The sequence below is a fragment of the Numida meleagris genome, chromosome Z (assembly GCF_002078875.1).
Source record: "Numida meleagris isolate 19003 breed g44 Domestic line chromosome Z, NumMel1.0, whole genome shotgun sequence".
Classification (NCBI taxonomy): Eukaryota; Metazoa; Chordata; class Aves; order Galliformes; family Numididae; genus Numida; species Numida meleagris.
Genome location: NC_034438.1, coordinates 23,892,091 through 23,919,577, shown reverse-complemented (window position 1 = coordinate 23,919,577; position 27,487 = coordinate 23,892,091). Strand labels below are relative to the sequence as shown.

At 43.0% G+C, this 27,487-nt stretch overlaps 1 protein-coding gene across 2 annotated transcripts; it reads left to right on the top strand.

The window, feature by feature from the left end:
- On the top strand, positions 6,767-18,388 carry F2RL1 (F2R like trypsin receptor 1). 2 transcript variants are annotated; one of them, XM_021381096.1, is made up of 2 exons: positions 6,767-6,971; positions 15,166-18,384. In XM_021381096.1, the coding sequence occupies exons 1-2, from the start codon at positions 6,902-6,904 to the stop codon at positions 16,269-16,271; spliced, it is 1,176 nt and encodes a 391-aa protein (XP_021236771.1). In that variant the 5' UTR covers positions 6,767-6,901; the 3' UTR covers positions 16,272-18,384. The 2 variants fall into 2 exon arrangements, with proteins under 2 accessions (XP_021236771.1, XP_021236770.1); XM_021381095.1 differs by lacking the exon at positions 6,767-6,971 and adding an exon at positions 10,328-10,596 and having other exon boundaries at positions 15,166-18,388.

Sequence of the window (27,487 nt, the reverse complement as noted above, 5' to 3'; positions counted from 1 at the left end):
AACACACTTCCTGCAATTCCCTATCCAGATTTAGGGCTGTCTCCCCTCCCTTTCTGAAATCTGGCTTTGATTTAGTCAGCTCCCAAATCTGAAACTGCATCTTGATCCTGCTTTTTTGAAGGTGACCGGGTCCGTGGTTCAGTGTCAGCCTCTTCACGTATTTTATCTCGTACTCACAAAACACAGCTCTCCTCACATCCACCAAACTTCGTGGATTGGGATTAGCATCTTCCTGCAACTATTGTCTAGCTCTTCAAAATGGGTACAGACTAACTTCCCAGAGGTCTATTACTGCTCCAAAACCTAGCTGATGTTCTCCTCTCTCAGAACCATACCAGGATGCTTCACAGTTTACCCTCTGGCCTCATGGTTCTTCATTTGGAACACTGTTGTAATCTCTGTCTGGTAAGGAAGCAAGAATGCAGAGGGGTTTGTACAGGCTCCTCTCTCCAGAGTCAAAAAATTCCAAGATCTCAGAAGGAGATCCTGCTACCATGTGAGTCATAATTGCTCAGAAATGATGAATGTGACCTAAGGATCCGAATGCTTCCCAAGCTAGAATCAGATAAGAGAGGGCTTGGATAGCATTCTAGTAGCATCTGTTTTTGAACTGAGGTGCATAATTGCAAGACCACAGTTTGACTCACAACATAGAATATCATGTGGAACTGTAATGAATTCAGAACCCAAACAGGAGTAAAATCACTGAGGTTAGTCATTTTACTAACTTCACCTCAAAGTAGGTGAAACTTCACCTACTTCTCCTGCCAGGATGAACTATACATTCTTATATCCTTCCTGCTTGTCTAAACTAATTTAAAGCTGCCAATGATTAAAGCCACACTGATTCCCTCGGAAGAGCTCAATACAATTAGCAACAATTATTAGAAACTTTTTCCTAATGTCTAACTTTGCTACTTTTCCAGTCAACCCAGTGTACATTGAAGACATGCTCCAGATGTAGAATATTTTAAGTATACACTCATTTCTGTCCATGACCTTCTTTAGACCTAAAAAAAATTAACTGCTCCAAACATTTTTCAGATTGTCCCAATTGCTCATATCTTCTCTGGACTCTATCCAGTTTTAAGAAAAATGTTGAAAGAGCTGGAAATATCTTTCAACAAATAACTTATTGGTGCTGAATGAAGGAAGATATTATTCATATGTATTAGGTAGGAACCCTGTTTGCTACAGGACAATACTGTTGACTCTTATTAAGTTTGTGATTCACTGCAATAATTCAGACTATTTTAACAGGAATTATTTTATACACTCTGCCCTATATTCCTTCCAGTGCAAATGTACATGGAGTAGACAAGAATCATAACAGACACACTGAAATCATCCATCAGTCCCTTTCAAAACAGTTTTACAAACCAATACATGTGAACAGCAGCACAAAAGAATACAGAAGAGAAAACAGGAGAAAATGCCTCCTCTGTTTGGAAACTGTATCTCCAAACTCAAATGAATATAGATTCATTTATCTCCAGAAGGAAAAGCCATTTACCTCTTCCCACTGGATAGGCTTAATGTGTCACTACACTCATCCATTTGCAACATATTCCTGGCTCAAAAAAGTTTTTATCATAAAATTTAACTTAAACTGTCCCTTGGAACCAATGTGCCTTCACTGTATTACCAAAAGGATTACAGTGAGTAGAAATGAGCTTTTAAGATTTTTCCACAGTGCTTTCAATATTTTCAGTTATGACTCTTAATGGTTAGATAATTGAAATTTTTCCTAAAAGTAATTTGGTGTTTGGATAGTCCCACAGTGTCAACAGAAACCAAGTTACATTTGCAATTAGCTGGCAATAAACTTCCTGTGTGAGACTGACCAATAGGATTCTGAAAGAGAAAGATGTGGACTATCCTTATCTAGTTCAGCATGATTAACACAGTGAATAATTTCCTACCACAGCCTTCCTTGTTTTACTTCTGCTGCAAATAGGTTGCATATCTAAGCACACAGCTCTTTAATAATCTTCTTTCTATTGTTGTAAGGCTGACCTTATTTTTAAGTCCAAGTGTCAGTGCAAACTCATTTAGCATTGTCTCTTTGCAGGTGGTATGCTCTGGAGAGTAGCTGGCTATTACCAAAGAGCACAGTAGCGCCCATTCAAACAAACGTGCCAGCACAGTAACAGTGCTGCTTTTTGTTGAGGCATTACGTCTTTTTCTTCCTAAACTAAATAATGAACTACTGTTTCATTTACTCAGCACAGGTGACAGAATGCTATTATGTGCAGCAGACATGCAAGCACAAGTTTTCACCGATCAGTTGTGCGCTACCTGCATATCCCTTTCTCTGAATTCCTATCTATGCAGATAGAATACTTCTCCAGTTTACAACAGTAGTGGTATAATAGGTCAGTACCAGCTAAATCCTGGCATCCTGATACTATCTGTATTTGTAAAATGGAGGTACTTGAGATTATCTGTTCATTCAAGAACTCACGATCCATGCAGTGCACCACAAGAAAGACTGGATGTAATGTTACAAGTAAACCTCTTTCAAAATGCACATGCATAAGCAGGCCTTTCTGTTTACTTTGCATGTTCTTTATTAAGGCAAGGTCGCTGTGAACAGAAGTCACAGATCTACTTCCATGTCAGCGTGAAGCTAGGTTTGAGCCACCTACATTTTTATCCCCCAGACACCAAGCATACCTAGCATTTTGTTCTAGACTTTTGCCACTTCTCTTTGCTATGCTTCCAGTCCAAAACCTGTATCTCCTCACTTTTGGAAAGGTAAAAATACAGGAAGCGTTAAAGGCCAAAGATCAGGAGCAAACACAGGACACTGCTTACAGAAGGTCAGAAAAATCAGGAAGACACCCGATAACTATTAAGAGACTCCCTTAAACAATCCATACTACATAACCCTTCCTCCAACACAATGACCCCAAAATGCCATGAATTAATATGCTAACCACACTGGTATCCCCACCACTAACACCACTACCACAGCACATCAACACTACTTACTCATAAAACACACATTCACCACAGCCAGAATTTCCAAAAATTGCAAGAGTCTTAGGGTAGATAGGATAAGAAAGGCAATGGAAGTGAATTCCTAACTGTCAACGGTTTACGGGCATTCGGCCCGGTTCCGTGACAAAGGGGACAGGGGATCCACGGGTCCACGCCCCAGGAAAAGGGAAAAGGGGAAAAGGGTAAGGAGATGGCCCTGAGAGCAAAGAACAGCGGCAACAATCTGAGGAGAAACAAACTAATTTACTAAATAAGATATCGGAATGCAAAACAACACACTATAATACAATATAATCACAATTTAAGCTGATAAATCCAATACAGAGAGAGAGAATGTCCCAAAATCAAGGTAGGCCTTACTCTACTACCGACGATAAGACGGCTGGAGAGCGAGGTGCTGCCAAGACGAGAGACGGCGGAAAAAGGGACGAGGTCTCGTGATCTGCAAGTTTTTATACTGCGAGCTTCTATCTTTTTCCTTCAGCTGGAAAATGGTAACAGAGGAGCAAAGTACCATGGGGACTGTAGTAGTCCTTCTCTTCTGAGAACTAGGTACATCCACTACATGATGTTATGATGTGGAATACCAATAACTGAAAATCACAAAACCATGACACTAACAGTAAATAGTAAAATAAAATGGAGCTTTGCCATCAGCAAAATAAAACACAGTTATTGCCCATCACCGCTTGTTTCTGAAATCCTGGATGAACACACCAGTGTCACGGGCATTAGTGACAACCAGTATATAGTATCCAATAAGTCTGCCAGCAAAGCTGACAAGAACTGGGCAGAAAATAGTCTGGAACCTATGCAAAGACTGTAAAAAAAAAAAAAAAAAAAGAAAAAAAAGGAGAACACTACTTAAGCTGTGAGAAAGCGTCACCTTACCAACAAGAAACACAAAGAGGAAGGCTTCATGGTACTGAAGTTACCAAAGTGAAATTATTCTCATACTTTTATTCAAATCAAAATTCCCACTCCATCCTTGGACCTTAACGCAGTCACACTATTTGAAGAGTATGGCAAGTGCTTGTGCCATCACTACAAGACACGCTGAGTTTTAAAGTTGGGAGATTTTTATGTCCTCTGCCAAAAACAAGCTCTTCTTGCACCTTAAAAAAACCAATCAATTTAAGACAAATGGTAGAAAGAGTCATCCCTTACCTTATTCCCCAACAGGCATGTGACTGGATTCAGGAAAACAGAGACTAAAAACCCATTCACTGACTGAATTCGGAAATTCACAGTGTGACTGAAGCACAGAAACTAAGCTCTATATACAGAAAGTGTCCAGTTTCTATTACATACTTTTTAAGTTTTGAGGCAGAACTAATCTGCACACTATAAATGTGCAATTTTGCTAGAAAAATAAAATGCCTGCTGACAGTGTTAGCTAAAAAAACATAACTTCTAGATAAAAGTAACTAAAACAAAAGCAGAATGAAAGCCTTGCTAGCAAGGCATAGATGGAGCTCTAGGACCCACTGCTTAAACATACCCCCAATCAGTAGTTTGTTGAAAAGGAAGGTGAGAATTCTCCAGCACTATGGATTCCTTACACACTGTCTTATAAACTCCATTGTTTAATTGCTAGTGAATTTCATTAATTTCTTATGAGATTTTGAAAGGAGAAAATCCTTGTGTCAATTACTGGCATTCCTGCAAAATCCTAGCCAAGTTAGAAACATACATCAGCTTGGTCTCCTTATACTCACAGGGTAAGGTAAGAATTGCATTTCCAAAAAACACACCTGCAGTGATACTTGCTTCTGCACAGAGCTACAGAACTTCTTCAGCTGCTGCTCAAACCCCTCATGGGACAGCCTACAGCAGATTTTGTTCAGTGACAGCAGTGAATGCTTTTACCTCATGTTCTCAGTCCCTTCCACTGTTGCTAGATCCAGGCAAATACGGGACAAGCCATCTGCTTTGAATGTAAAGGGAACAAAAAGACAGACTGGATAGAATAAACCAAGAAATAATGAGGAGGAAAAATGTTGCTGGCAGACAGCATGAGAGCACTGGCTGGAGCAGACCCAGATGAGAGAATGGCTGAATACTGCTTAGTACTTTAGGCCAGAGAGGGAAAACGCCGTAGAAACTGAAAGCCAGCACATACATACATGCCTATTTGAAAGGGAGATTAGATAAAACCCAGGTGGGAAAACTACAACTCACTGAACAAGGTGATTAGAAGCAGGAGACTAAGTACCCATGAAGCAGTCTGTAATAGTAAACAGAACAGCACGGCAAGTAAGAAAGAAGGGAGAGTCCAGAGAGATGGGCTAAGACTTTCTCAGTGTTCAGGAGGGAGCTGAAATTCAGATGAGCAGACTTCACTGGGTGGATGATAAACAGGAACCAACGGGTACTGTTAGAGATGACAAATAGGAACAAATACATGCTTTGAGTGAGTAGCTTAAAACTAAGAACTCAAAAAAAAAAAAAAAAAGGCCCTTGAGCACAACTTACACACCCAGCACTTGCAAGCTTATTTACCTTGTTACCTGTGTACTCCATTTTCCACCTGTAAAAGGTGAGCAGTGCAGACCCCTGTGAACTTGCAGTCAGACTTCACAAGCATCATAGTACACAAAAGGAACAATTCTGTCTTCAGAGCAGCATAGAGTAAGAGCACATTCATAATGTATTCATTAATTAAAAAAAAAAAAAAAAGGAAGAGAGCAACAAGTTTATCACCAGCTGAACAATGAGCATTCTGCATACTGACCAAGAGAGACGGGACACCACTGATGTGACCAGAAAGCCACTTTCATGTCCAGGGGTGTGAATTATGAAAGGGTTTTAATTTCAGAATTCGATAACTTGCATGCTTGATTTTTACAAGTCTAAACACACTCTTAAAATACATGTATATAAATTGAAATCACCGCTAACATCATATTATGTTCAGTTGTATTATTCCTGAAATTTTTATTTGCAGAAATGAAAGGAACCTGGTGTTCCCTGAGCTAAAAGAGGCCGACAGCAAAAACATCCCTCTTGTGCTGAGTTACCCACAAATGCAATGGATTAAGCAACCATTACACATATTCCTGCCTATTTTTCATGTGACAGCACATTGAAGAATAGTTTGAAATCTGCCAAATACAAACAAGCACTTTATGAGTCAGCAGGAGTAGTAAGGCCCCAAAAACATCCCTCGGCCCCTTCCTCGCTAACACGTTATGGTCTGTTCCAGCTGAGGCATGGGTCAGTGTGAATCATGGCAATGTCCCAATACAGAGCAGATCAAACAACATGCTGCTGGGCTGGCCTGATAAAATTGGTACTTCAGTACACGCATTGCTGTTTTTCTAATACAAACCCAGTCAGTGAGCAGCGCCAGGAAAAACACAGATGTGGAACCTGTTCCCCTCCTACAGCTCAGACAACCCCACCAACATACCCCAGTGATGCTACAACGCGCACACAGCCGTTCACGTCACCAGGTGTGCATGAGAAACGAACCAGACTCATTCCACTGTAACTTCTGGCGCTGTACAGTGAGCCTCCCCACCCAAAACTTGCCATAAGAACTCTAAAGCACCTCCAGCTGCCGTCCTGATAGGACGCGGGCTCGCCGCCGGGCACCTGCCGCAGCCGAGAGCCGCCCCACGCCGCAGCGGGGGCGGAGACGGCCGAAGCACCGCAGCAGCACTCAGCCCCAACAGAAGCCAAGCTCGGAGGACAGGCGCGGGGAAGGAACCCTGCGGCGGGGCTCCCCCCGCCATTTTAGGCGCTGCCCCGCTCAGCCCTCCAGGCGTGGCCCCGCCCGCCCGCTGCCGGGTAGGCCGCGCCTTCCGCCCCCTCCGCCCCCTCCTTGCTCAGGTATCAGGCGAAACTGGTCGGGCGTGCGGGAGAGGACGGGGGTAGCGGTCGGAGCGGCGGGAGAATGGGCGGGCGCCGGCGGCTGTGTGTGCTGCTGCTGCTCAGCGCCCTTCTGGCGGCTGCCTCTCCCACAGGTGAGAGGGCGCGGGGTCCGCGGGTGGGCTCTCCTGGTTGCGCCTTCGCGGGGCGCGGAGCCGTCGGACAGCGCGGTGCTGCGCGGAGCTCAGCGGCTGCCGGCGCCTCGCGTAACCGGGCTCTGCAGCTGTTCCGATCTGAACCTCGGCTAGCGACTTGCACGAGGCTGTATCAGAAAAAAAACCACAAACAAAACAGCGAACTTTAAAGACTGGTCTCACTTTTTCTTCCGGTTATTTTTTCCTGTTTTTCTTTTTGTTTTTTTCCCCTAATTTTAATTCCCACTTTTGTTTATATTGCTTTTTTGAACATGTGTTATTTGAAAAAAAAAAAGCGACGTTGATATTTTGCAGCTTTAAGGTTCGCGCTTCCCTGCCTTTACAGCAAGCCCCCACGGCCATATCTCTGTGTGCACTTTGCACTGTGCGTTTCTGCATTCATTCTTACTGTGCCTTCGTATGTAGTAAAAGTATATGCCTAAGGACTGTGTAAATAATAAAGAAGTCAAGCTCGTGGTAGGTCCTATTTTCTCAGCATGCTAACTCTAGGTTTTTATTATGTGGTTATCAGCTGCACGCTCAAACCGGGGCATGATGGCAGCAGATGTTGCGTTCTGCTTTGATGTGTGGTATGTTTTGGCTCGGTGTTTCTCTGTCTGTGCTGTCTGGAGCTGTTGTAGGTTTTGCAGACAGAAGGCAGACTCGGTGAAATCGTCTGGCGGTGAAAATCAGTGAGGCGTTAGGTGCAAATTTCATGGTTGAGAGCAGAGTCAGTGGTGTGGGAGTGCCTCTTGGTATCCCCGTTATCTGAGCTATGACTGTGGAGACAACTTGGCAGGGGAAAGTGGTGAGCTTCAACACTTCAGCCAGATGTTTGATGATGTGATGTTGAGATGGGAGAGAGCTGGTGATGGGATTCCTGCCATGCCAAGATGTGCTGCAGAGGACATGGTTCAGGTGGCATGGTGGTGATGGGTCCATAGTTGGAACAGATGATTGCTAGGACTAGGTGATTACCAGGTGATGGGCAACATGATTAGTGCCTGATTTAGTGGGTTGCCCACATCAGGGGCATTGGAACTAGGTGATCCTTGAGGTCCTTTCCAGACCAAGATAGCCGGTGTTCTTAGTCTTTTTTTCCAACCTTAATGATTCTATGATTCTAAGTCAGGAGGTGTGGCTGTTGTCGAAAAGGCTCATGGCCTGGTGGAGTTGTTGTGAATCCATGCTGCAAAACCAAGCACTGGCATAGTCCTAACTATAGTCCTGTGTGGATATTGCAGCTGTGACCTGAAATAGTTCAACTAGATACCCTGTGCTGCCACCACTTCTGTATCTGCAGGGTAGGCATAATATTTCATTTTGTGTGCCGTGGGTTATATCTCAAGAAGCATTTGGACAACAGTCTCAGACACAAGTCTGATTTTTGGGTGGTTACTTGTGGAGCCAGGAGTTGGACTCAATGATCCTTGTGGATCTCTTCCAACTTGAGGAATTCTATAATTCCGTGATTTTGGACAAACAGCAATGGTGTTAAAACAGTCTTTAGGTGTGGAAGAAGTATGTATGTTCGTCCCCATGATGGCTGGTAAGCTTTTCCCGTGGGCAGATAAGCAAGTTAACTGCATTCTCTGCGTTTGAGTCAGGCAGGGTGAAACTGTGCTTGGAAAAAAAAACAGCAATTGTTATGGAAAACAGCAAGCACTGAAAGAGTAAGAAAGAGCTGCAGAAAATGCACGTACCTAACAAAGGATTGGTTGCCCTGGGAGGGAATGTTAACTGTGAAAGAAAATGGATGCAAAACTGTCTCCCTACATGCATGCCACTGGGCTAACAAAAGCTGCCCCATAACTGCAGTCAAATTTTGAAACAGAAACCAAAAGAAGTGAGCATAAAAGCCAGACTTGGTGTTTGAAATAACCTGTTTAGTTTGACCATGTCTTCAAAAACAGAACAAAGAATAGCATCAATAAAACTATTGTCCCAATTCTGTCACTCTTGCAATACTAACTGTGGGTCATGTGCTCTCCAATCTACTTTGTGTTGCTTTTATTGTTCAGTATTGCACTAACACTGTAGGGTTTTTGGAAAATATTTTTGATTATACATTTCAAACAAACCTACAAACATCAGCAGCAAAGCATTGTTTTTTATCTGATTGTAAAACATAAAGTTTTTTGGATGGAATTTGAATAGTATAACTGTAGTTCAGTAACAGAAGCTACTTAGTGATGGATGATAGCTGGTTAGCACAGTACTGTGCACAGTGCTTTGTTACGGTACTCCTGAGAAGTACTGTCAGCTTTCAGTAAAGGGTCTGCTTCCACTTGCCCTGGGATCTGTCTGGGACAATGCAGACAAAGAAGCATCGCTTATCATTTATCTTTTAAATGTGATATCTCCATAAGCTATGTTCTTCAAGCTGTTTCTATATCTTTTACTATTCCACAATTCAGAGTATGGTCCTGATGTTTCTGTAACACACAAGTGAAGTTTTCCAATTCTTAACAGTACTACTGACATAATCAGGAACATCTGAGAGCAGGATTTGTATGATTCTGTCCCATTATATTTACACCACATTTGGCCAAAAAGATTCTTTGGTGTTTGAGCTTATTTTTTTTAGGACTGCTGTTCTGCTGGAGTAATTCAGACAAAACCTTGCAGTAGATTGTGCAAAGACTGAAGAAGTCTATGTCATTCCACCAGCAAAAAGCTTTCCTAGAGCACAGTTTTCCAGTGAAGCGTGCTTGTGCTTGGAGCTTGACAAGGCCATGTTAAATACAGCTGGGGTAGCTAAAGAGCACCAATATATGCTGTATTTCTGTACACCTTCAAGAGTCCACACAGTTTACACACGACACTAATACTGTACATCAGCCTTTTGCAGTAATAACCTCAACTGATATCTGGTGTTGTCTTATTTTTCACAGAATCACAGAATCATAGGGGTTTGAGGGACCTCTGAAGATCATCTAGTCCAAGTTCTTAAGTTCTTTGTTAAAACAAATTCCCTACAGTTAGTTGCACAGGAAAGCATGCAGGCAGGTTTTGAATATCTCTGGAAAACAAGACTCCACAGCCTCTCTGGGCAGCTTGTTCCAGAACTCTGTCATCGTCTAAGCAAAGAAACTTCTTCATGTTCATATGAAGCTTCCTGTGTTTCACTTCATGCCCATTGCCCCTTACCCTGTTGCTGGGCACTGTTGAAAAGAGCCTGGCCCTATCCACTTGCCTCCTCCCCATTAGATACTTAGAAGTATTGATAAGATCCCGCTCTGTCTCTTCTTCTCCAGGCTGAACAGTCTCAGGTCTCTCAGCCTTTCTTCATAAGTGAGATGCTTCAGGCCCCTAACAGTCTTTGTGGCCCTATGCTGGACTCTCTAGAAGTTCCCTGCCTTTCTTCAATCAAGGAGCCCAGAACTGGACACAGTACGCCAGATGTTTCCTCATGAGGGCAGAACAGAGCGGGAGAATCACCTCCCTCGACCTGCTGGCCACACTCTTTTTAATGCACCCCAGGATACCATTGGTCTTCTCGGGCACAAAGGCACACTGCTGGCTCATGGCCAACTGTTGTCTACCAGGACACCCAGGTCCTTCTCCAGAGAGCTCCTTTCAACAGGTCAGACCCTAACCTGTAGTGATGTTTGCAGTTATTCCTTCCCAGGTGTAGGCCTCTGCTCTTGCCTTTGTTGACCCTCATAAGATTCCTCTTCACCTACTTCTCCAGTCCATCCAAGTCTCAGTGTATAGCAGCACAGCCTTCTGGTGTATCAGCCACATCTCCCAGCTTTATACCATCAACAGACTTGCTGTGGGTGTGTTGTATTTCTTCATCCAGGTCACTGATGGGGATGTTGAACAAGACCAGGGCTAGTACCAGCTCCTGGGGAGCACTATCAGCTGCTGGCTTCCAACAAGACTCTGCGCCACTGGCCACAACTCTGAGCTCTGCCAGTCATAGAATCATAGAATGGCCTGGGTTGAAAAGAACCCTTAAGATCATGTAGTTTCAACCCTCCTGCTATGGGCAGGGTTGCCAACCACTAGAGCAGGCTGCTCAGAGCCACATCCAGCCTGGACTTGAATGCCTCCAGGGATGGGGCATCCACAACCTCCCTGAGCAACCTGTTCCAGTGCATCACCACCCTGTGTGTGAAAAACTTCCTCCTAATATCTAAACTAAACCTCCCTTGTCTTAGTTTGAAACCATGCCACCTTGTCCTATCACTATCAATCCGTATAAGCAGTCATTCCCCCTCCTGTTTATATGCTCCCTTCAAGTGCTGGAAGACTACAATGAGGTCTCCCCAGAGCCTTGTCTTCTCCAAGCTAAACAAGTCCAGTTCCTTCTCAGTCCACCTCACTGTCCTCTCATCTATCCCACACTTCCTCAGCTTACCTATGGGAATGTTATGGAAGACATGTCAAAAACCTTGCTGAAGTCAAGGTAGAAAACATGCACTGCTCTCCCCCCATGTACCCAGACTGTGATGACATCACAGATGGCTACCAGATTGGTCAGACATGATTTCCCCTTGGTGAATCCATGTTGACTGCTCATGACAATCACCTTTTCTTCCACTTGCTTGGTGGTAACATGCAGTGTAAGTTGTTCCATTAACTCCCAGGGATGGAGGTGAGCCTGACTGACCTGTAGTTTCTCAACTCCTCTTTCTTGCCCTTTTTCAAGACTGGAGTGACAGTGTCTTTCCTCCAGTCTTCAAGCACTCTGTCCTGTTCTCCATGATCTTTTATAGATGATAGAGAGTGGCTTGGCAGTCATTTCTGCCAGCTCCCTAAGCACTTGTGGGTGCATACCATCGGGGACCATGGATTTGTATGCATCAGCTTTGCCTGGATGATCTCTGACCAGATCCTCCTCAACCAAGGAGAAGTCTTCCTTTCTCCAGACTCTTTATCTCCAGGGTTCTGGGATTCATGAGAGGCAGTCTTAGTAGTAAAGACTGAAGCAAAGAAGGCATTCAGTAACTCTGTCTTTTCGGTGTCCTTCATTACCAGGGCACCCACCGTGTTTGGCAGTGGGCCCGCATTTTCCCTCATCTTCCATTTGCTACTGATGTACTTAAAGCAGCCTTTCTTGTTGTCCTTGACCTCCCTAACCACATTTCATTCAGAGTGGGCCTTAGCCAGCCTCATTGCATCCCTTCATGCCCTGATAACATTCCCATATTCCTCCCGAGTGGCCAGACCCCTTTTCCACTTTCCATAGACTTTCTTCTTCCATTCGAGATTTTCATCGAGCTCCTTGCTCAGCCATGCAGATCTCCTGCCACCTTTGCCTGATTTCTTACCCTTAGGAGTGCGGCAGTCTTGAGCTTGGAGGAAGTTGTGCTTGAATGTCTTATCAACTCCCTTGGGCCCACTTACCTTCCTATGTTCTAACCCATGGAATACCTCCAAGTAGGTCCTCGAACAGGTCATAGTTGACTCTGCGGAAAGGTTGCAATCCTACTTATTGACTTGTTTCTTCCATGTAAGGCCCTGAACTCCACTACCTTGTGGTCTCTGCATCCAAGACCACCCCCACCCTTCACGTTCCCAAGTGGTAAGAACAAGGTCCAGCAGCATGCTTCTCGTTGGCTCCTCCACCACCTGTGTCAAAAAGTTATTTTCAGTGCACTGCAAGAACCTCCTGGACTGTGTATGCTTGGCTGCGTTGCTTTTCCAGCAAATATCAGGATGGTTGAAATACCCCATGAGAACCAGTGCCTGTGATTGTGAGGCTACTTTTTGGCTGTCTGTAGAAGGCCACATCAGCTTCTTCCTCCTGATCAGGTGGTCTTTAGTAAACACCCATGATGATATCAACCCATGTAAGCCTGCCCCTTAATTCTGATCCATAAGCACTCCACTCATTCACTGCTAGGCAGAGCTTGATGTATTCCAGTTGCTGTCTCACATAAAGAACAACTCCACCACCTCGCCTTGCTGGCCTGTGTTTCCTAAAGAGTACATAGCCATCCATGACAGCATTCCAGTCATGCAAGCTGTCCCACCATGTCTCTGTGATTACAAGCAGACTGTGATCCTGAGACCGCATGTATATTTCTAGTTCTTTCTGTTTATTCCCCATGCTGTGTTCATTGGCATACAGACACTTCAGGGAAGAGAAGGGAGTAGAGGATGCATTGTTTGCCTAGAAGGATGCAAGAGGATCATCTGTAGCTATACGCACCTTTGAGGTGGCTGACCTTCTGGCTCATACCACGGGAGGGAACTAAGGAACATTTATCACTGTTCTTGTTGGCCTAGCTTATTCCCAAATTGCTTGCAAAGGCATGAGCATTGCCATTTTTAATATATTTTTATATTTTATAAATATCTAAAGGGAGGTAGGAGGCAATGGATGAGGCCAGGCTCTTCTCGGTGGTGTGCAGTGATAAGGCAAGGATCAATGGCCTAAAACTTGAACATAGGAAGTTCCGTACTAACATGTGGAAGAACTACTTTACGGTAAGGGTGACAGAGCACCAGAACAGCTTGCCTGGAGAAGCTGTGGAGTCTCCTTCTATGGAGATACTCAAGACCCATCTGGACGCCTACTTGTACAACCTACTGTACAGAAACTGCTTTAGCAGGGGAGTTGGACTTAATGATCTCTAGAGGTCCCTTGCAGTCCCTGTGATTCTGTGATTTTGGAGCTTGCCGCAAAAGTCATTCTGTTTAAAGCCTGCCTCACTAGGTTGGCCAGCCTGCTGCCAAAGATTGCCCTGCCTCTTCTAGACACATGGATCCAATCCCTCCCTAGTGGGTTATCATTTTCATAGAAAGTCCCATTGTCATAAAAATCAAAACCCTTGTGCCAGTACCAGCTATGTAGCCAAGAACTGATACACATTATGTGTCTATTTCTGAAAATCTGTTTTGACAATCTGTTCTGGAAAACATGCATACTTGTGTATTTATCTGTTTCTTGTCTGATAATTCTTATGCTTGAAAATTTAAGCTGTTGAGCATTTTTTATTTTTGAATTATATCAAAAACAATCATCACTGAATGAAAAAGGAGCCATCCTTAAACACTGTTGATGGCTTCTTATGCACAAACCTGTTTGCTCAAGAAAGATATTTATATGCCTCTGGGTTGGTTTTTTTTTTGTGTGTGTGTGTGTGTGTGTGCGTGTGTTTTTGTTATTTATTTATTTTGTTTTTGTTGTATGGTTTTGGGTTGGGGAAGGTTGGAGCTGTTTTGTTGGTTGTTTTGTTTTGTTTCACTAAAACTGTCCACAGATATTGATGGAAACTGTGATAAGGGTAAAATACTCCTACCACAAACAGTCATGTTTCATGTCCACTCAGTCTGCCTCAGTGGATATTTGACTGACTCTTTGGAACAGAGTAATTTCATTGACATTTTCTGTTAGTGCAATTTGACTAGTCTGCACAAGTGGACTGTATTGGGTATGGAAGGTGTTGTAGTGGGAGTCTCTTGACTAAGCCATATGAAGGCTGTCATAGAAGACAGAGCAGTTGAGAGTGTCTGATTTACCTATATGGTTTTCAGGTTCATGTGGCATACAAAGAGACAGAGCAAAACCTGAAGTGACAGCTTTCTGGTATATGAAGCAGTCTTAGCTGCCAGTTCTAGCAGTGTAGTGATTTGGGTGGAAATTGTAGAAATTGCTTAACCTTATCTGAGAATTGGAAGGAAATTACAGATGTCTGGCCCTTCTGCCACTTCATGGGGAAAGTTAGTCAATCCATTCTATGATTCTGTGCTCTATTTTCTGCCTAGCTGGTTTTGAGGCCATCTCATCTGAAGAAACTTGTTCTGCATGTATTTTGGATGCCTGCTGCAAAGTTTTACGAATCTTGGCAGTTGAGCAATCTGACAGCACCATGAAAACGGATAATAGTGCCATGGGATACTAAAAGCAGTTTCTGTTTTAATTGTTGAGCTGGTGAGAGCACCTGATGATGTGGGAAATATTTCTGGTTGTTGATACAGTCCTTGAATAAGGATATAGGTGTCTTTTGGATAATAAACTAAAAATGTGGAAGAAAAATTGTCAAGTATTTGAAAAGGTTTAATTTTTCTATTGATAAAGCCCTCAGTGTAAATCATGCAATCTAATTTATCTTAAAGAATTTTAAAAAGCATTAAGAAAAATCAGGAAAAATAATTAACAGCAATTTCTCAACTTTTATTTCTTTTTTTTCTTTTCTAGAGAGAAGTAGAACCAGCAGTTCAAAAGGAAGAAGTTTTGCTGGCCAGAAAGTTCCAAATACTAATAACGCCTCTGAAGAGTCGTACAAAGTGGATGACTTTGCAGCAAAAGCCCTTAAAGGAAAGCTGACTACAGTTTTTCTTCCCATTGTCTATGTCATTGTCTTTATCATTGGTTTGCCAAGCAATGCTATGGCCATCTGGGTCTTTTTTTTCAGAACAAAGAAGAAACATCCTGCTGTGATTTATATGGTTAACTTGGCATTGGCAGACCTTCTATTTGTGGTCTGGTTCCCACTGAAGATTGCATACCATATAAATGGCAATAACTGGTTATTTGGGGAAGGTCTCTGCAAAGTGCTTGTTGGATTTTTTTATGGAAATATGTACTGCTCCATTCTTTTTATGACATGTCTCAGTGTGCAAAGGTATTGGGTTGTAGTGAACCCCATAGTGCACTCAAGAAAGAAGTCTGAAATTGCCCTGGGCATCTCCCTTGCCATCTGGATACTGATTTTGTTGGGAACCATTCCGCTGTATCTTGTTAATCAGACGGTGTATATTTCAGACCTTAACATTACTACCTGCCATGATGTGTTGCCTGAAAATATTTTGGCTCATGACATGTTCAATTACTTCCTCTCACTTGCAATTGGGCTCTTCCTAATTCCAGCTCTCATCACTGCTGTTGCTTACATACTAATGATTAAAACTCTGAATGCTTCAATCTCAGATATAAGCACTGGGAAGAAACGAAAAAGAGCAATCAAGCTCATTATTGCTGTCCTGTCCATGTATCTTGTCTGTTTTACACCTAGCAATGTGCTACTTGTTGTGCACTATCTACTACTCAAAAACTACAACCAGAGCTCTCTGTATGTGTCATACATAACTGCACTGTGTCTTTCCACTCTGAACAGTTGTATCGATCCATTCATCTACTACTATATTTCAAAAGATTTCAGAGACAATCTTAAAAATGCTCTTATTTGCCGAAGCGTGCGAACTACGCGGAGGATGCAGGTCTCTCTCTCATCAGGCAGATACCCCAAGAAATCTAATTCTTACTCTTCAAACTCAAATGGAACCACTAAATCAACCTACTGACTTCAGTCCTAGAAAAAAAGTGAACTCTTTACTGTTGAAAGGAAGTCAGCAATGAGAAAGTTATTTTGTATAACAGTTTGGAGAAATGACTTTGCTTTTTGATTCGCATTTGAAGCCTACATGTCAGAACTGAAAGATGATTATCTTGTACAGAAATAGCAAGTAGATGTGTCTTCTAACCAGACTCGGAAAAAAAATGATGACATTTCCGATGCTTTGTAAAAGTGCTGCTGACCTCGATGTGTGTTGTGGTTGAAGACATTTTTTGTTCAATATTGAAGTTGTCTAAAAGCAAAATGTCACTGGAATGTCTTATAGAGTTGTTGTATATGTAATTAATGGAGAAATTTGTTTTGTTTGGCTTAACTGTAATGAACAGTTAAATGCATTATGTCCAACCTTGCTCTGTGTACATGCTTATACTGAATATTGTTTAAACAGAAGGAAAGGAGAATCTATTTCACTATTTTGTTGTGGCTCCAGGAATATCAGTGCTTATTATTTTCTGTATAATATAATCTTACATTGTTTACCAAATGTTTTAAATACTAACATTGTAGAAGCCTGATGAGATTATCCTGTTAAGTTGGCAAGTTGAACCTGTTATCAGGTAAATAAAATGTTAGTTGAGATTATATACTGTTACTTAATGCTTGCCAGAACCTGATCTTAAATGGGTCTGTTTAACAAAATTTTGATTAATAGCATGGAATTTTTATATAATGTCTTGTATTTTTTAAGATATCTAAATATGTCTTCTTTTTTTTATGTGTAACATATTTGAATTGTTTGCTTTCTTTCATGCTTTTACATACTCTTCAAATGGCTTAGCAGTTCAACTGGTTTCAGAGAGATTATTCCGAGTAGTGACTAAGAAGCTGACAGCTACAGCTGTAACATACATTTGTCAAGTAGGATTACCTGTTGATGCATTTCATTAGAACAAACCTCTCTTTCCTCCAGATAACTAAACCAAATGGTTCAGAACTCAGGGAAGGTTATGAGGTACAAAACATTTTAATAAAGATACCAAACTTCAACATTATTGGATTTCTAAAATATCTTAAATCCTTCTCTCCCATCCATAATATTTGTGATCACTCAGGAATATGGAAATGCATTTACTTACAATCTGAAAAGCTGATGTTATACAGCTGTTGGTAGGATTAAAACATGTTCTCTCAAATCTTGCAGTCCTTGTAAGTCTCACCAAGCTGTACATTGTACTAGTATTTAAGTGACCTATCTGAGACTTAGGTGGAGCTGGATCCCTACAAACATGAGCAAATAGAGAAGCTGTCAGTCCAAACAACACACTGGACAACTGATAAACAGATGGGAAATAGCCAGCATTCTGGGGAGCTTCAACTGTAGCAAGGATCAGAGCAGTTTTATACAGTTTAGAGGCCAGAAGTATTCCTATAATAAATACTGGGTTCTGTGCTTTTTTTCTTGTTCTCTTGTGATTGCTTGCTTTTGTTCTAGTCAGTTCAGTCCCCTGCTTTATTCTTTGGTTTCCACGTTCTCCCCCTGTTTTTCGAATGAGCTTATGCCTCGCCCTGTATAAAAGATTTGCTCATTAGAACTTCCACTCTGTTGTGATAAACTTGGAATTATTACTAAAGTCAAGGAACATTTCTTTTAAGCATCTGTAGATTCTATGTGTAGTTCCACACATAGTAAGGTCTAAGAAGTTTGTTTAATGTGTTTGACCACTCCTTTTAAGGATTAAATAAGCTCTAGCTCTCCTTTTGTTTGCTGCAGTCTTGTCTACTAACTATAACCAGGTACTTAATACAAAAGTGGAATGTTATATGGTATCCCAGTGGTCCAAACTAAAATAGCAAGTCATTATTTTAATGAATGTCTGAAGAGCAGAGTGTACAGCTCTTTAGATTACACAGAATGCAAGTGCTTTTTAGGCATGAATGTTGTGTTTCTGTCCAGAAACATGAAGAGCAAGTAAGGAAATCATTGCTTTTTTATTATTAAACTGAAGATGTAATGTAGCATCCTTAATGGAAAATAACTGTTCATAAGAGGCCATACCTCACTAAGGATTTGGCATCTAAATTCTTCCCTTATGCTGTGCACAATAAACAGAGTATGAGAATGTCTATTTTTTTTTCCTTCTGAATAGCCTGATGTGCTTCCTGCTTTATATGCAGTAATGAGTAACTCGAAGGGCATACAGTTCATGTGATTGGAGCAGTGACTGAGCTCTGAGTACTACTGGAGTTCTGCCAGGAGTCCAAGGGTTAAAAGCTGTATGTTTGTCATGATTTTGGCTAGGATACTGTAAATTTTCTTTCTGGAGGCTCATATGATGCTGGGATTTCTGATGTTGGCACACTGATGTTGTCAGTTATTGCAGAGCAGTGCTTACACAGAGCCAAAGACTTTTCTGTGTCTTATGCTGCCCTGGAGGGGACACAGTCAGGACAGCTGACCCCAACTGACCAAAGGGATATTCTGTAGCTTGGGGTGCCATACTGAGCAATAAGAGCTGGGGTAAAGGAGGAGAAAGGTGGGAGGGGGGGTGGGGTTGGAATGATTGTGTTTGTCTTGCCAATAAATGTTCATTTATGATGATCTGTGCTCTGCTGGAAGTGGCTGAACAGCTGTCTGCCAATGGGAAGTAGCAAATGAGTTCCTTGTTTTGCTTTGCGTGTGTGTGGAGCTTTTGCTTTACCTAGTAAACTGTTGTATCTCAACTCACAAGTTCTCACACTTCTACTTTCCTGATTGTTTTCCCCATCCCACTTGGGGAGAGTGAGTGAGTAGCTTTGTGGTGCTGAGATGCCTTCAAGGTTAATTTAACCACAATTGTCCTTTTGATGCTCAACATGGGACACAAAGGGTTAGAGATATATCTGTTGACAGATATGATTAGATTGTGGAGCGTGCTAGACCAAATTTAAAGGTGTTAAAGCTGTTTAACTGCTAATTGGTAGGCTCCTGTGGTTGTCACAGGGCTTGCTTGTCTTACTATATATTAAAGTCCATGCTTACTAGTGGCTGCTTTTTTTCCTGCTGTTTGCTCTACACTCTCTGCTTTGCTTTGCCTGGAGATGTTTTGATAACAGCCATGTCCCTGGGCTGGCAGATGGCCATGGCGTTGATGCTGTCCCTGTGCTGATGTAGTGCACAGGTTAAGACTCCAGACTGAACTCGAGTCAGTGAGACTGACCTGTGGATGAATCCACATGGGAGCATATACACCTTGAAGCATCTGTGGCTACAGATAAGTGCACTCTGGAGCAAATATTCCTCAAAGTGTTTGTGGCCATGGTGAAGTCTGTGTTACAGCAGGTACACCCTGTAGCATCCAAGTCTGCAGATAAGGCCATGACAGTATACCTTGAAGTGTCTACAGTCATGGATAAGACCATGACACATCAGGTGTCTGAAGGGACCTCTGAAGGATCTATTATGAATGGAAAAGGCTGCACCAGAGCAATTACACCTCAAAACAACTGTGGCTGTGGATAAGTCACAGTAGGAATACTTCTGAGAAAGATGTGCCCTGTTAATAACTGGAACAGGTAGACCTCAAAGCATCTGTGACCACGGGCAGGTCCACAACATGGAAGATGAACTGTGACTCAAGGATGAGGCCATGCTGAAGCAGGTGCACCTCTCAACGACTGTTGAGAATGGTGCCTTGGTTTCAGCTGGGGCAGTGTTGATTTTCTCTGTAATGTCTGGTATGATGCTCTGTTTCGGCTTTAGTAGAAAAATTGCTGATAACATACCGATGTTTCAGTTGTTGCTGAGGAGTGCTGCACAGAGCCAAGGAGATCTCATTTTTCAGCTCCTCATGCTGTCCTGCTAGCAAGGTGCTGAGGAGCACAAGGAACTGTGAGGGGTCAGAACCAGGGCAGCTGACATAAACTGGCCAAAGGGATATTCTGTACCATATGACACCATGTGAAAAAACTATAAAACTGAGGGGAGCTGGCTGGGGGGTAACCCATGATTTGAGTTGCATGTTAGAGGAAATCCTATAGTCCACTCAAACCAGCAGAGGATGAGCCTCACAGAAGGTAATATGAGACCCGACCTGAGCTGGCTTTGGCATCCACGCATCATACCGCCTCTCCTGTCCTGAACAACCACCATAAAAGACAGAAGCTAAATCATGGGCTAAAAGAACACAGTGGACATTTTATGGACTTTTAATGGACATTTCACATGTGTGTGAAAGGCCAAGTGCAAGGTCCTGCACATCAGTCAGGGCAATCCTGATACAGGATACAGGAATACGCAGATACAGGTTGGGCGGAGAATGGCTTGAGAGCAGCCCTCAGAAGGATTTTGGAGTGTCAGCTGGTGAAAGATTCAGCATGAGCTGGCAACGTGCACTTACAGCCCAGAAGACCAACTGTATCCTGGGTTGCATCAAGAGAACTGTGACCAGCAGGTTGAGGGAGGTGATTCTGCCCCTCTACTCTGCTCTTGCAAGATCCCACCTGGAGTACTGCATCCAGTTCTGGAGCCTCCAACACAAGAAGGACATGAAGCTGTTGGAGCCTGAGAAAGGCCACGAAGATCATCAGAGGGCTGGAACACTTCGTGGTGCAGGCTGAGAGAGCTGGGGCTCTTCAGCCTGGAAAAGAGAAGGCTCCGAGGAGATGTTATTGCAGCATTTCTGTACCTGAAGTACATGAAAACTGGAGAGGCACTTTTTATAAGGGCATGTAGTGACAGGACAAGGGGAAACAGCTTTAAACTGGAAGAGGGTAGATTTAGACTAGCTATTAGGAAGAAATTCTTTACTGTGAGGGTGGTGAGACACTGGAACAGGTTGTTCAGGGAGGTTGTGGATGCCCCCTCCCTGGAAGCATTCAAGGCCAGGCTGGATGGGGCTTTGAGCAACCTGGTCTAGAGGGAGGTGTCCCTGCCTATAGCAGGGGGGTTGGAACTTTATGATCTTAAAGGTCCCTTCCAACCTAAATCATTATATGATTCTGTGATTCTGTGAATACTGTTCAAGGAGCTCACGATCATCTATGTGCTCACTGAACACTGAAAAGATATCTTTAGTCATGTTTCTTTTTTACTATAGACAACTAATCTCCATTTTTCGTTTTCCTTCACTGTTTTACTGATATCATCTGGGGTTTTTATTTTGGGGGTCTGGGATTGATTCTATTTTCTAATGCAAGTGGGGGTCATCTTCCTCAGCATGAAACTATTGCAGGGTTAGGAGAAGAAGAAAAGAACAGATACTTAGAACTTGATCAAATATCCAACAGTTTTTAAGATTTTTGTCTTCTAGATAAACAATCCTGTGTGTATCTTCCTGTGCCTTGACCCAAGTATAATGAAGAGCTAATCTGCAGATAAAGAAGAGGAACCTATATAAGAATTATTTTGTTTTCTTGTTTTATTTCTGCTCAAAACAATGACAAATTGTGGCAAGTTTTTAATAAAACAGTGGCATTTTTTTAACACAAATTTTCCCATCTATAGCTGCAATGCAAGTCCCTATCCGGAATTTAGTATGAAAGGTTAATTTTGCTCCCATTAACAGGGGAGGTAAGCCAGGCTGTGTGTCTGTGGCACAGAGAATAAAAGAGGTTGCAAGTTTGAATAAAATGTGCCTATGGTTAGAGTGCTGTATGCCACTTGATAAGAAGAAGTAGAGCATCTTAAGCTGGCTTGCCACAATCCTGCTTCTCTTCCCCTCCCTTCTCAGCCGCTGGTGTTACGCAGCTGAGTAGGAAAGCAGGTTAGAGGGCTGATTCAGCAGAGAACTAGCGCTACTGAAATATAGTGCTTAGCTGAATTAAGGACATCTGAATTGACAAATGAGTTCCTATGCAGCCAAACAGAGATTGGGCAAGAACAGTAAGTCCAGGAAAATGGAACTGGCTGCTAAGCTTTTTTTGGAGCTGTACACTCAAGCAGAACCAGTTAGTATGAAGATGGTCACCTTCAGCTAGTAGCAAATAACTTCCTGAGCAGTTACAGTGCTAACTTTGCAATTTGAACACCAAAAAGTGGAAAAAAAACCTCCCTGCCTATGGCTGAGTGAAGGCTTGGATGCTATAAAAACAGTCCTTTTTACGTGTTGGGGTACTCAAAACCAGTGTAATTTATGTGCAAATTGTCATGGTTACCCAAACAGCTCAAGCACATGTTGCTGTTAATAGGCTATATTGCAGCGTTTGTTCTGCCCTGGCTGCCAGGTCACACCATTCCCTCATACTGTCATTGGCATGCGTGACCTTGTGGTGGATTGGATCACTGAAGAATAATTAGTTAAAGTTCAACCTAGAGTAGAGAGTGAGGCAAAGGTTTATTTCATCATATAACAGCATTTGTCTGGCTGCTGAGGGATTGGCTCAGCATGAGGGAGAGAAGCAGCCTCTGCCTTTTACTGTCAGCACCAGTTCACATTGTGGATCTGCAAAGCAAGTTGAAGTGCAGGAGCTGCAAGGCCTCTGCCTTATGCCTAAGAGCAAGCAGTAAACCTCCATGTGGGAAGGCAGGAATGGCTTTGGTGGTGTAGACCAGGGCCCACCACCTGCTCACCATCCCCTGAGACTGTTAACTGTGCCAGAAAGCAGCAGAACTGCTGAACAGGGCACAAAGACAACGTGACATATTCACATAAGATGCGGCTGGGGAAGTTTGTCCCATTTCACCATCTTGTGAGTGGTGAGCTATGGACTTCAGAATAAAAAATGTGGCAAGTACCCAAACAAAATCCAACTGCTTAAGGAGGAGTGTTTCCTAAAGTCTGATATGGCTGGTCTGTTAGAAACATCAGTTAGTTGTTTTGCTGTGAAAATCAAACTTGTCTTACTTGCTTTGAATCAGTGCCTTGATGGCACTTGTTTCTTAAAGAAGAAGAGTACGTGAATGAGTCTCTGACAGCCTTGTCCATGCCTGTTGCAATTTTGTAGGCCAGTATCCCATTCCCCCTCTCAGCTACTTTGCAGGTTGAGGTTTCCTGGCCAACTCTGTCACTCCAGCTCAGAAACAATTCAACATGTGATAATTCCATTTCTTTCCTCTACTCTCCCTCAGGTACACACAGTATCCAAGACACAGATGGTAGAGTGATGACTGCTCTTTTGCTCCCAGTTATTTTCCCGATAGTTCCCAACATTTAATTCTTCTCTTATTATTATGTTTTTTAATCTGCAGTGGGTTGATGTTTTCACGCATCTCCTTGTAACTTCAGTATGGCACTTCGGAGTGATTACAGTAGTTTTGTGACCCATAATTGTATAAAGCAAACTGTTTTTTCCCTATGCAGCTCACCCAGTTCATCTGTCAATTAATTGCTCAGTATTGCAAAGTTCTCCTGCAAGTCCTTGCAGTCTGCCGAAGCCCTTACTCTCTTGACTACTTTGTGTCTTCAGCAAACTTTTATTCCTCACTGCTCAACCCTTTTCAAACCAGCTATGAATGTGCAGAACAGGTCCAGCACTACACTGGTAAGCGCCTTTCATTGTGAAGACGAAACATTTTCCTCCTGCCCTTTGTTTGCTGTTCTTTGGAAATCCGGGTAGACTGTATCTGCTGGATCACTCTTGTCTTCATGTGTGTACTTCCTCTTCAAGAACTCCAAAAAGTTGTTAAGCTCAGACTTCTCTTTACTAAAGCTATAGTGACATTTCCCCAAAAGATGCAAAAGTTCCTCAGTGATGGCTCTGGCTCTTCCACTAATTAGCTCAGTGTAAATATCTGGCTTATGGGACCACACTCTCTTGGACCCTGCAGAAAGTGCTTTTAATTATAGATTGAGATATTGGTTTCTAGAACTCAAGTGCAATTTCTGTTACGAATTCAGTTATTTTATTCCTGAGTTTTCATAGTAATCCTTGTTGAATACCATCTGGGTCCAACAATTTTAACATTTGTTTTATATTGAATGTAGGCATGTAACACATCTCCAAATGTGTAGCACTCCTGGGAATCAAGCACTGTCGTTTTTCTCAGTATCAATAACTTTCTGTAGACTTAGAGACAAATATTTTCCAAGCACTGTTTGCTGGTGGGACCGGTATAACAGGATGACTATGTAGTCAGCTCACTGTTATCTAGGGCAAAGGAGGTGGAGATGCACTGGATAATGGAAAAAATACTAGTGATTGGGAAGGGTGCACTGACTGCCCTGCAGAGACACTGCATCTTGGATCCATGAGGCCTAGCTGTTCCAGTGCCAGTCAGCATGACACAAACTTCACAGTTAAGTGTGGCTACAGCCAGCTTCCCTGTTAGCCTGGCTCTGTGGTGACCAGTGCAGTAGGGGGAAAGGTATACTCGGTCCTGTGTGTACATGGAGATAGATAGGATTGTAGCAGTGCTAGAGTCCCTCAACTACCTGCAACTGTTGGTGTGATTCAACACCAGAAAAGAACCAGCTCAAGGCTCCAAAGGTCTACCTGGGATTATCTATCTGGACTAGTGCAAAGCATTTGACACTGTCTCACACAAAATCTGAAATCTGAATATCCATATCTGAAGAGATATGGATGTGATGGATGGAGCATTCAGTGGATAAGGAATAGTTTGGATGATCACACTCAAAGAGTTGCAGTCAATGGTTCAGTGTCCTGGTGGAGACCAGTGATGAATGGAGTCCCCAAGGGATCGGTGTTGTGGTTTAACCGTCAGCTCAGTACCACACAGCTGTTTGCTCACTCACTCTCAATGAGATGGGGGAGAGAATTAGAAAAAAAAGTTAAACATTTGGGTTGAGATAAAGGAAGTCTGATAGCATAGAAAAGGAAGGGAATCATAATAATGATGCAATCAGTGCAGTTGCTGAACACCCACTGATTGATGCCTAAGCAGCAGCTTCCCACTCCCAACCAACTCCCTCCAGGTTTACTGCTGAGCATGCCATCAAATGGTACAGAATTTCCTGTTGGCCAGCCTTCTCTTTGGTCACTCATCCTGGCTGTGTCCTCTTCCAGCTCTGTGCACCCACAGCCTCCTCACTGTCTGGGAAACACAAGAAACTGAAATATCCCTGGCTTTGTGTAAGCACTTCTCAGCAACAACTAAAACAATGGTGTGTAACCAACATTATTCTCATTCTAAATCCAAGATACAGCACCATACCAGCTACTAGGAAGAAAATTAACTCTATCCCAGCTGCAAATAGGACAGTCAGTATTGGGACTGATATTATTTAATGTCTTTGTTGGTAACATAGACAGTAGGACTGACTGCACCCTCTGCAAGCTTTCTGATGACACGAAGCTGAGTGGTGTGCCTGACGTAACTAGGAGGAAAGGATGCCATTCAGAGGGATCTTGGAAGACTAGAAATGAGGGCCTATACACATGAAATTCAGCAATGAAAAGAGGCAGTCCCAAGCACAAATACAGACTGGGTGATGAGTGGATAGAGGACAGTTTGTGGACAAGGATTTAGGTGTGTTGGTGGATAAAAAGCTGGACATGAGCCAGCAGTGTGCACCTGCAGCCCAGAAGGCCAACTGTATCTTGGGCTGCATCAAGAGAGGGGTGGCCAGCAGGGAGAGGGAGGGGATTGTCCCCCTCTGCTCTGCTCTTGTGAGGCCCCATCTGGAGTACTGCGTCCAGGCCTGGGGCCCCCAGCACTGGAAAGGTATGGAGCTGTTGGAGCTGATCCAGAGGAGAGCTGCAAAAATGATCAGAGGGCTGGAGCATCTCTCCTTTGAAGAAAGGCTGAGGGAGCTGGGCTTGTGCAGCCTGGAGAAGAGAAGGCTGTGGGAAGACCTCACGGATACCCCATCCTTGGAACTGTCCAAGACCAGGTTGAACCTTGGCCATTGGGCAACCTGATCCAGTGGGAGGTGTCCCTGCTTATTTCAGAGGGGTTGCAACTGGATGGTGTTCAAGGTTCCTTCTGTCCCAAATGTTTCTGTGGATCTGTGGATCTGTGATTCTATGATCTATGCTGTTACTGAGCTACTAAGTTCTGTCAGAGCCAAGTTCTAATTTGTGTCCTTCAGTAGAGAGGCTGCATACCTGAATGCAAATAAAATTACAGTTTTCCTGAGTTTCCAGGCTGAACGTGTCCACTACCATCTCTCTGTGCATGCTGCTTTCCTGTCACATATGCTGCCAGCTGTTGAAGGTAGCATGAATCTGCTTAACACTCACCTGGGTACTGTGTTTTGCCACAGCAGACTCCAGTAGGCAATCCACGTGAGAAAACTGGTATAACCCCTGATGAGCCACGATAGCAAGGACCCTAAAGTGACTGTAATCCAGAGGCAGCATCTTTGCAGGTAAAACTTGTTCCATCTGGTCTCCATGGGATTGTTACTCTGTTTGTGAAGGACAAGTCCACTGCAAAAGTTATGTAAATGTTTGGAGTGCTTTACCAGCACAGTCTACTTGTAGCACGCTCTTCACATGGACTAAACCTTATTCGTTTTTTTTGTTTTGAAGATATTAATAATATGCAATGATGAGCATTAGTGAGCACCTCAATAATGAAGCAAGAGAATATAGTGTGGGAGGAGAACAAAAGTCTGTATGCAACCGGTCTGCATTAAGGAGTTAAGAGAAATGATCCAGTAGGGTAACCAATCTCAATTCTGGCAAATGGTTACCTCCAGCCCCAAGACATACGCATTAAACCAGACAGATCAATGGGAACTGCTATCTGGGACGGATGGCATTTGGTGAAACATTGCATCAATCAAGCAACAAGTGCCCTGGCTGAGAACAAGCATGAGTTGGCATATGTGAGGATGACTGCCTACTGCAGTTAGCAGCTGCATTTGGTTCAGTGACTGTACTTGTGCTCTGTGCCTCACCTGGAAGAAGCAAAGTGCTGAGAATTGTGTGGTCTGCATGTCTGAGATGAACCTTTAGTGAAGTTCATTTGATTTACTCCAAGGTATGGTGCTTGTCAGCTCTCTGACCACACAAAAAAAAAAGCAGTGCACGGAAGTGTTGCTGCAGTGATGGATACCAACAGCATTCAGATTTTGTCTACGCTGGGTCTGAATCTAGGGCAGTAAGTACTTCTAGTGCTGTGTTTTAGCAGTAGGGTCTGTGCTTCTTCTGGCTGAATGTCTGTGAGGGTGACTGCCCTATCACATAATGCACTGTGGGATGCAGGGAAGTAGAGAAAATTTGTAATAGTCCTGGGTCTGCATTTTGGACCATCTAGAAAACTAACATAGGAAAGCAAAGGATATGTTCTCCTCTTTGGAGAGGCTGGCCTGCTGAATAAAAAAGAATAAAAAGGAGGAA

Bases quoted from the DNA above. Each gene is read 5' to 3' on its own strand.
- F2RL1 (XM_021381095.1), top strand. From the start codon at position 10,413: ATGTTTCCTCATGAGGGCAGAACAGAGCGGGAGAATCACCTCCCTCGA. The intron at 10,597-15,165 runs GTCAGACCCTAA...TTTCTTTTCTAG, and splicing joins CAGAGAGCTCCTTTCAACAG to AGAGAAGTAGAACCAGCAGT.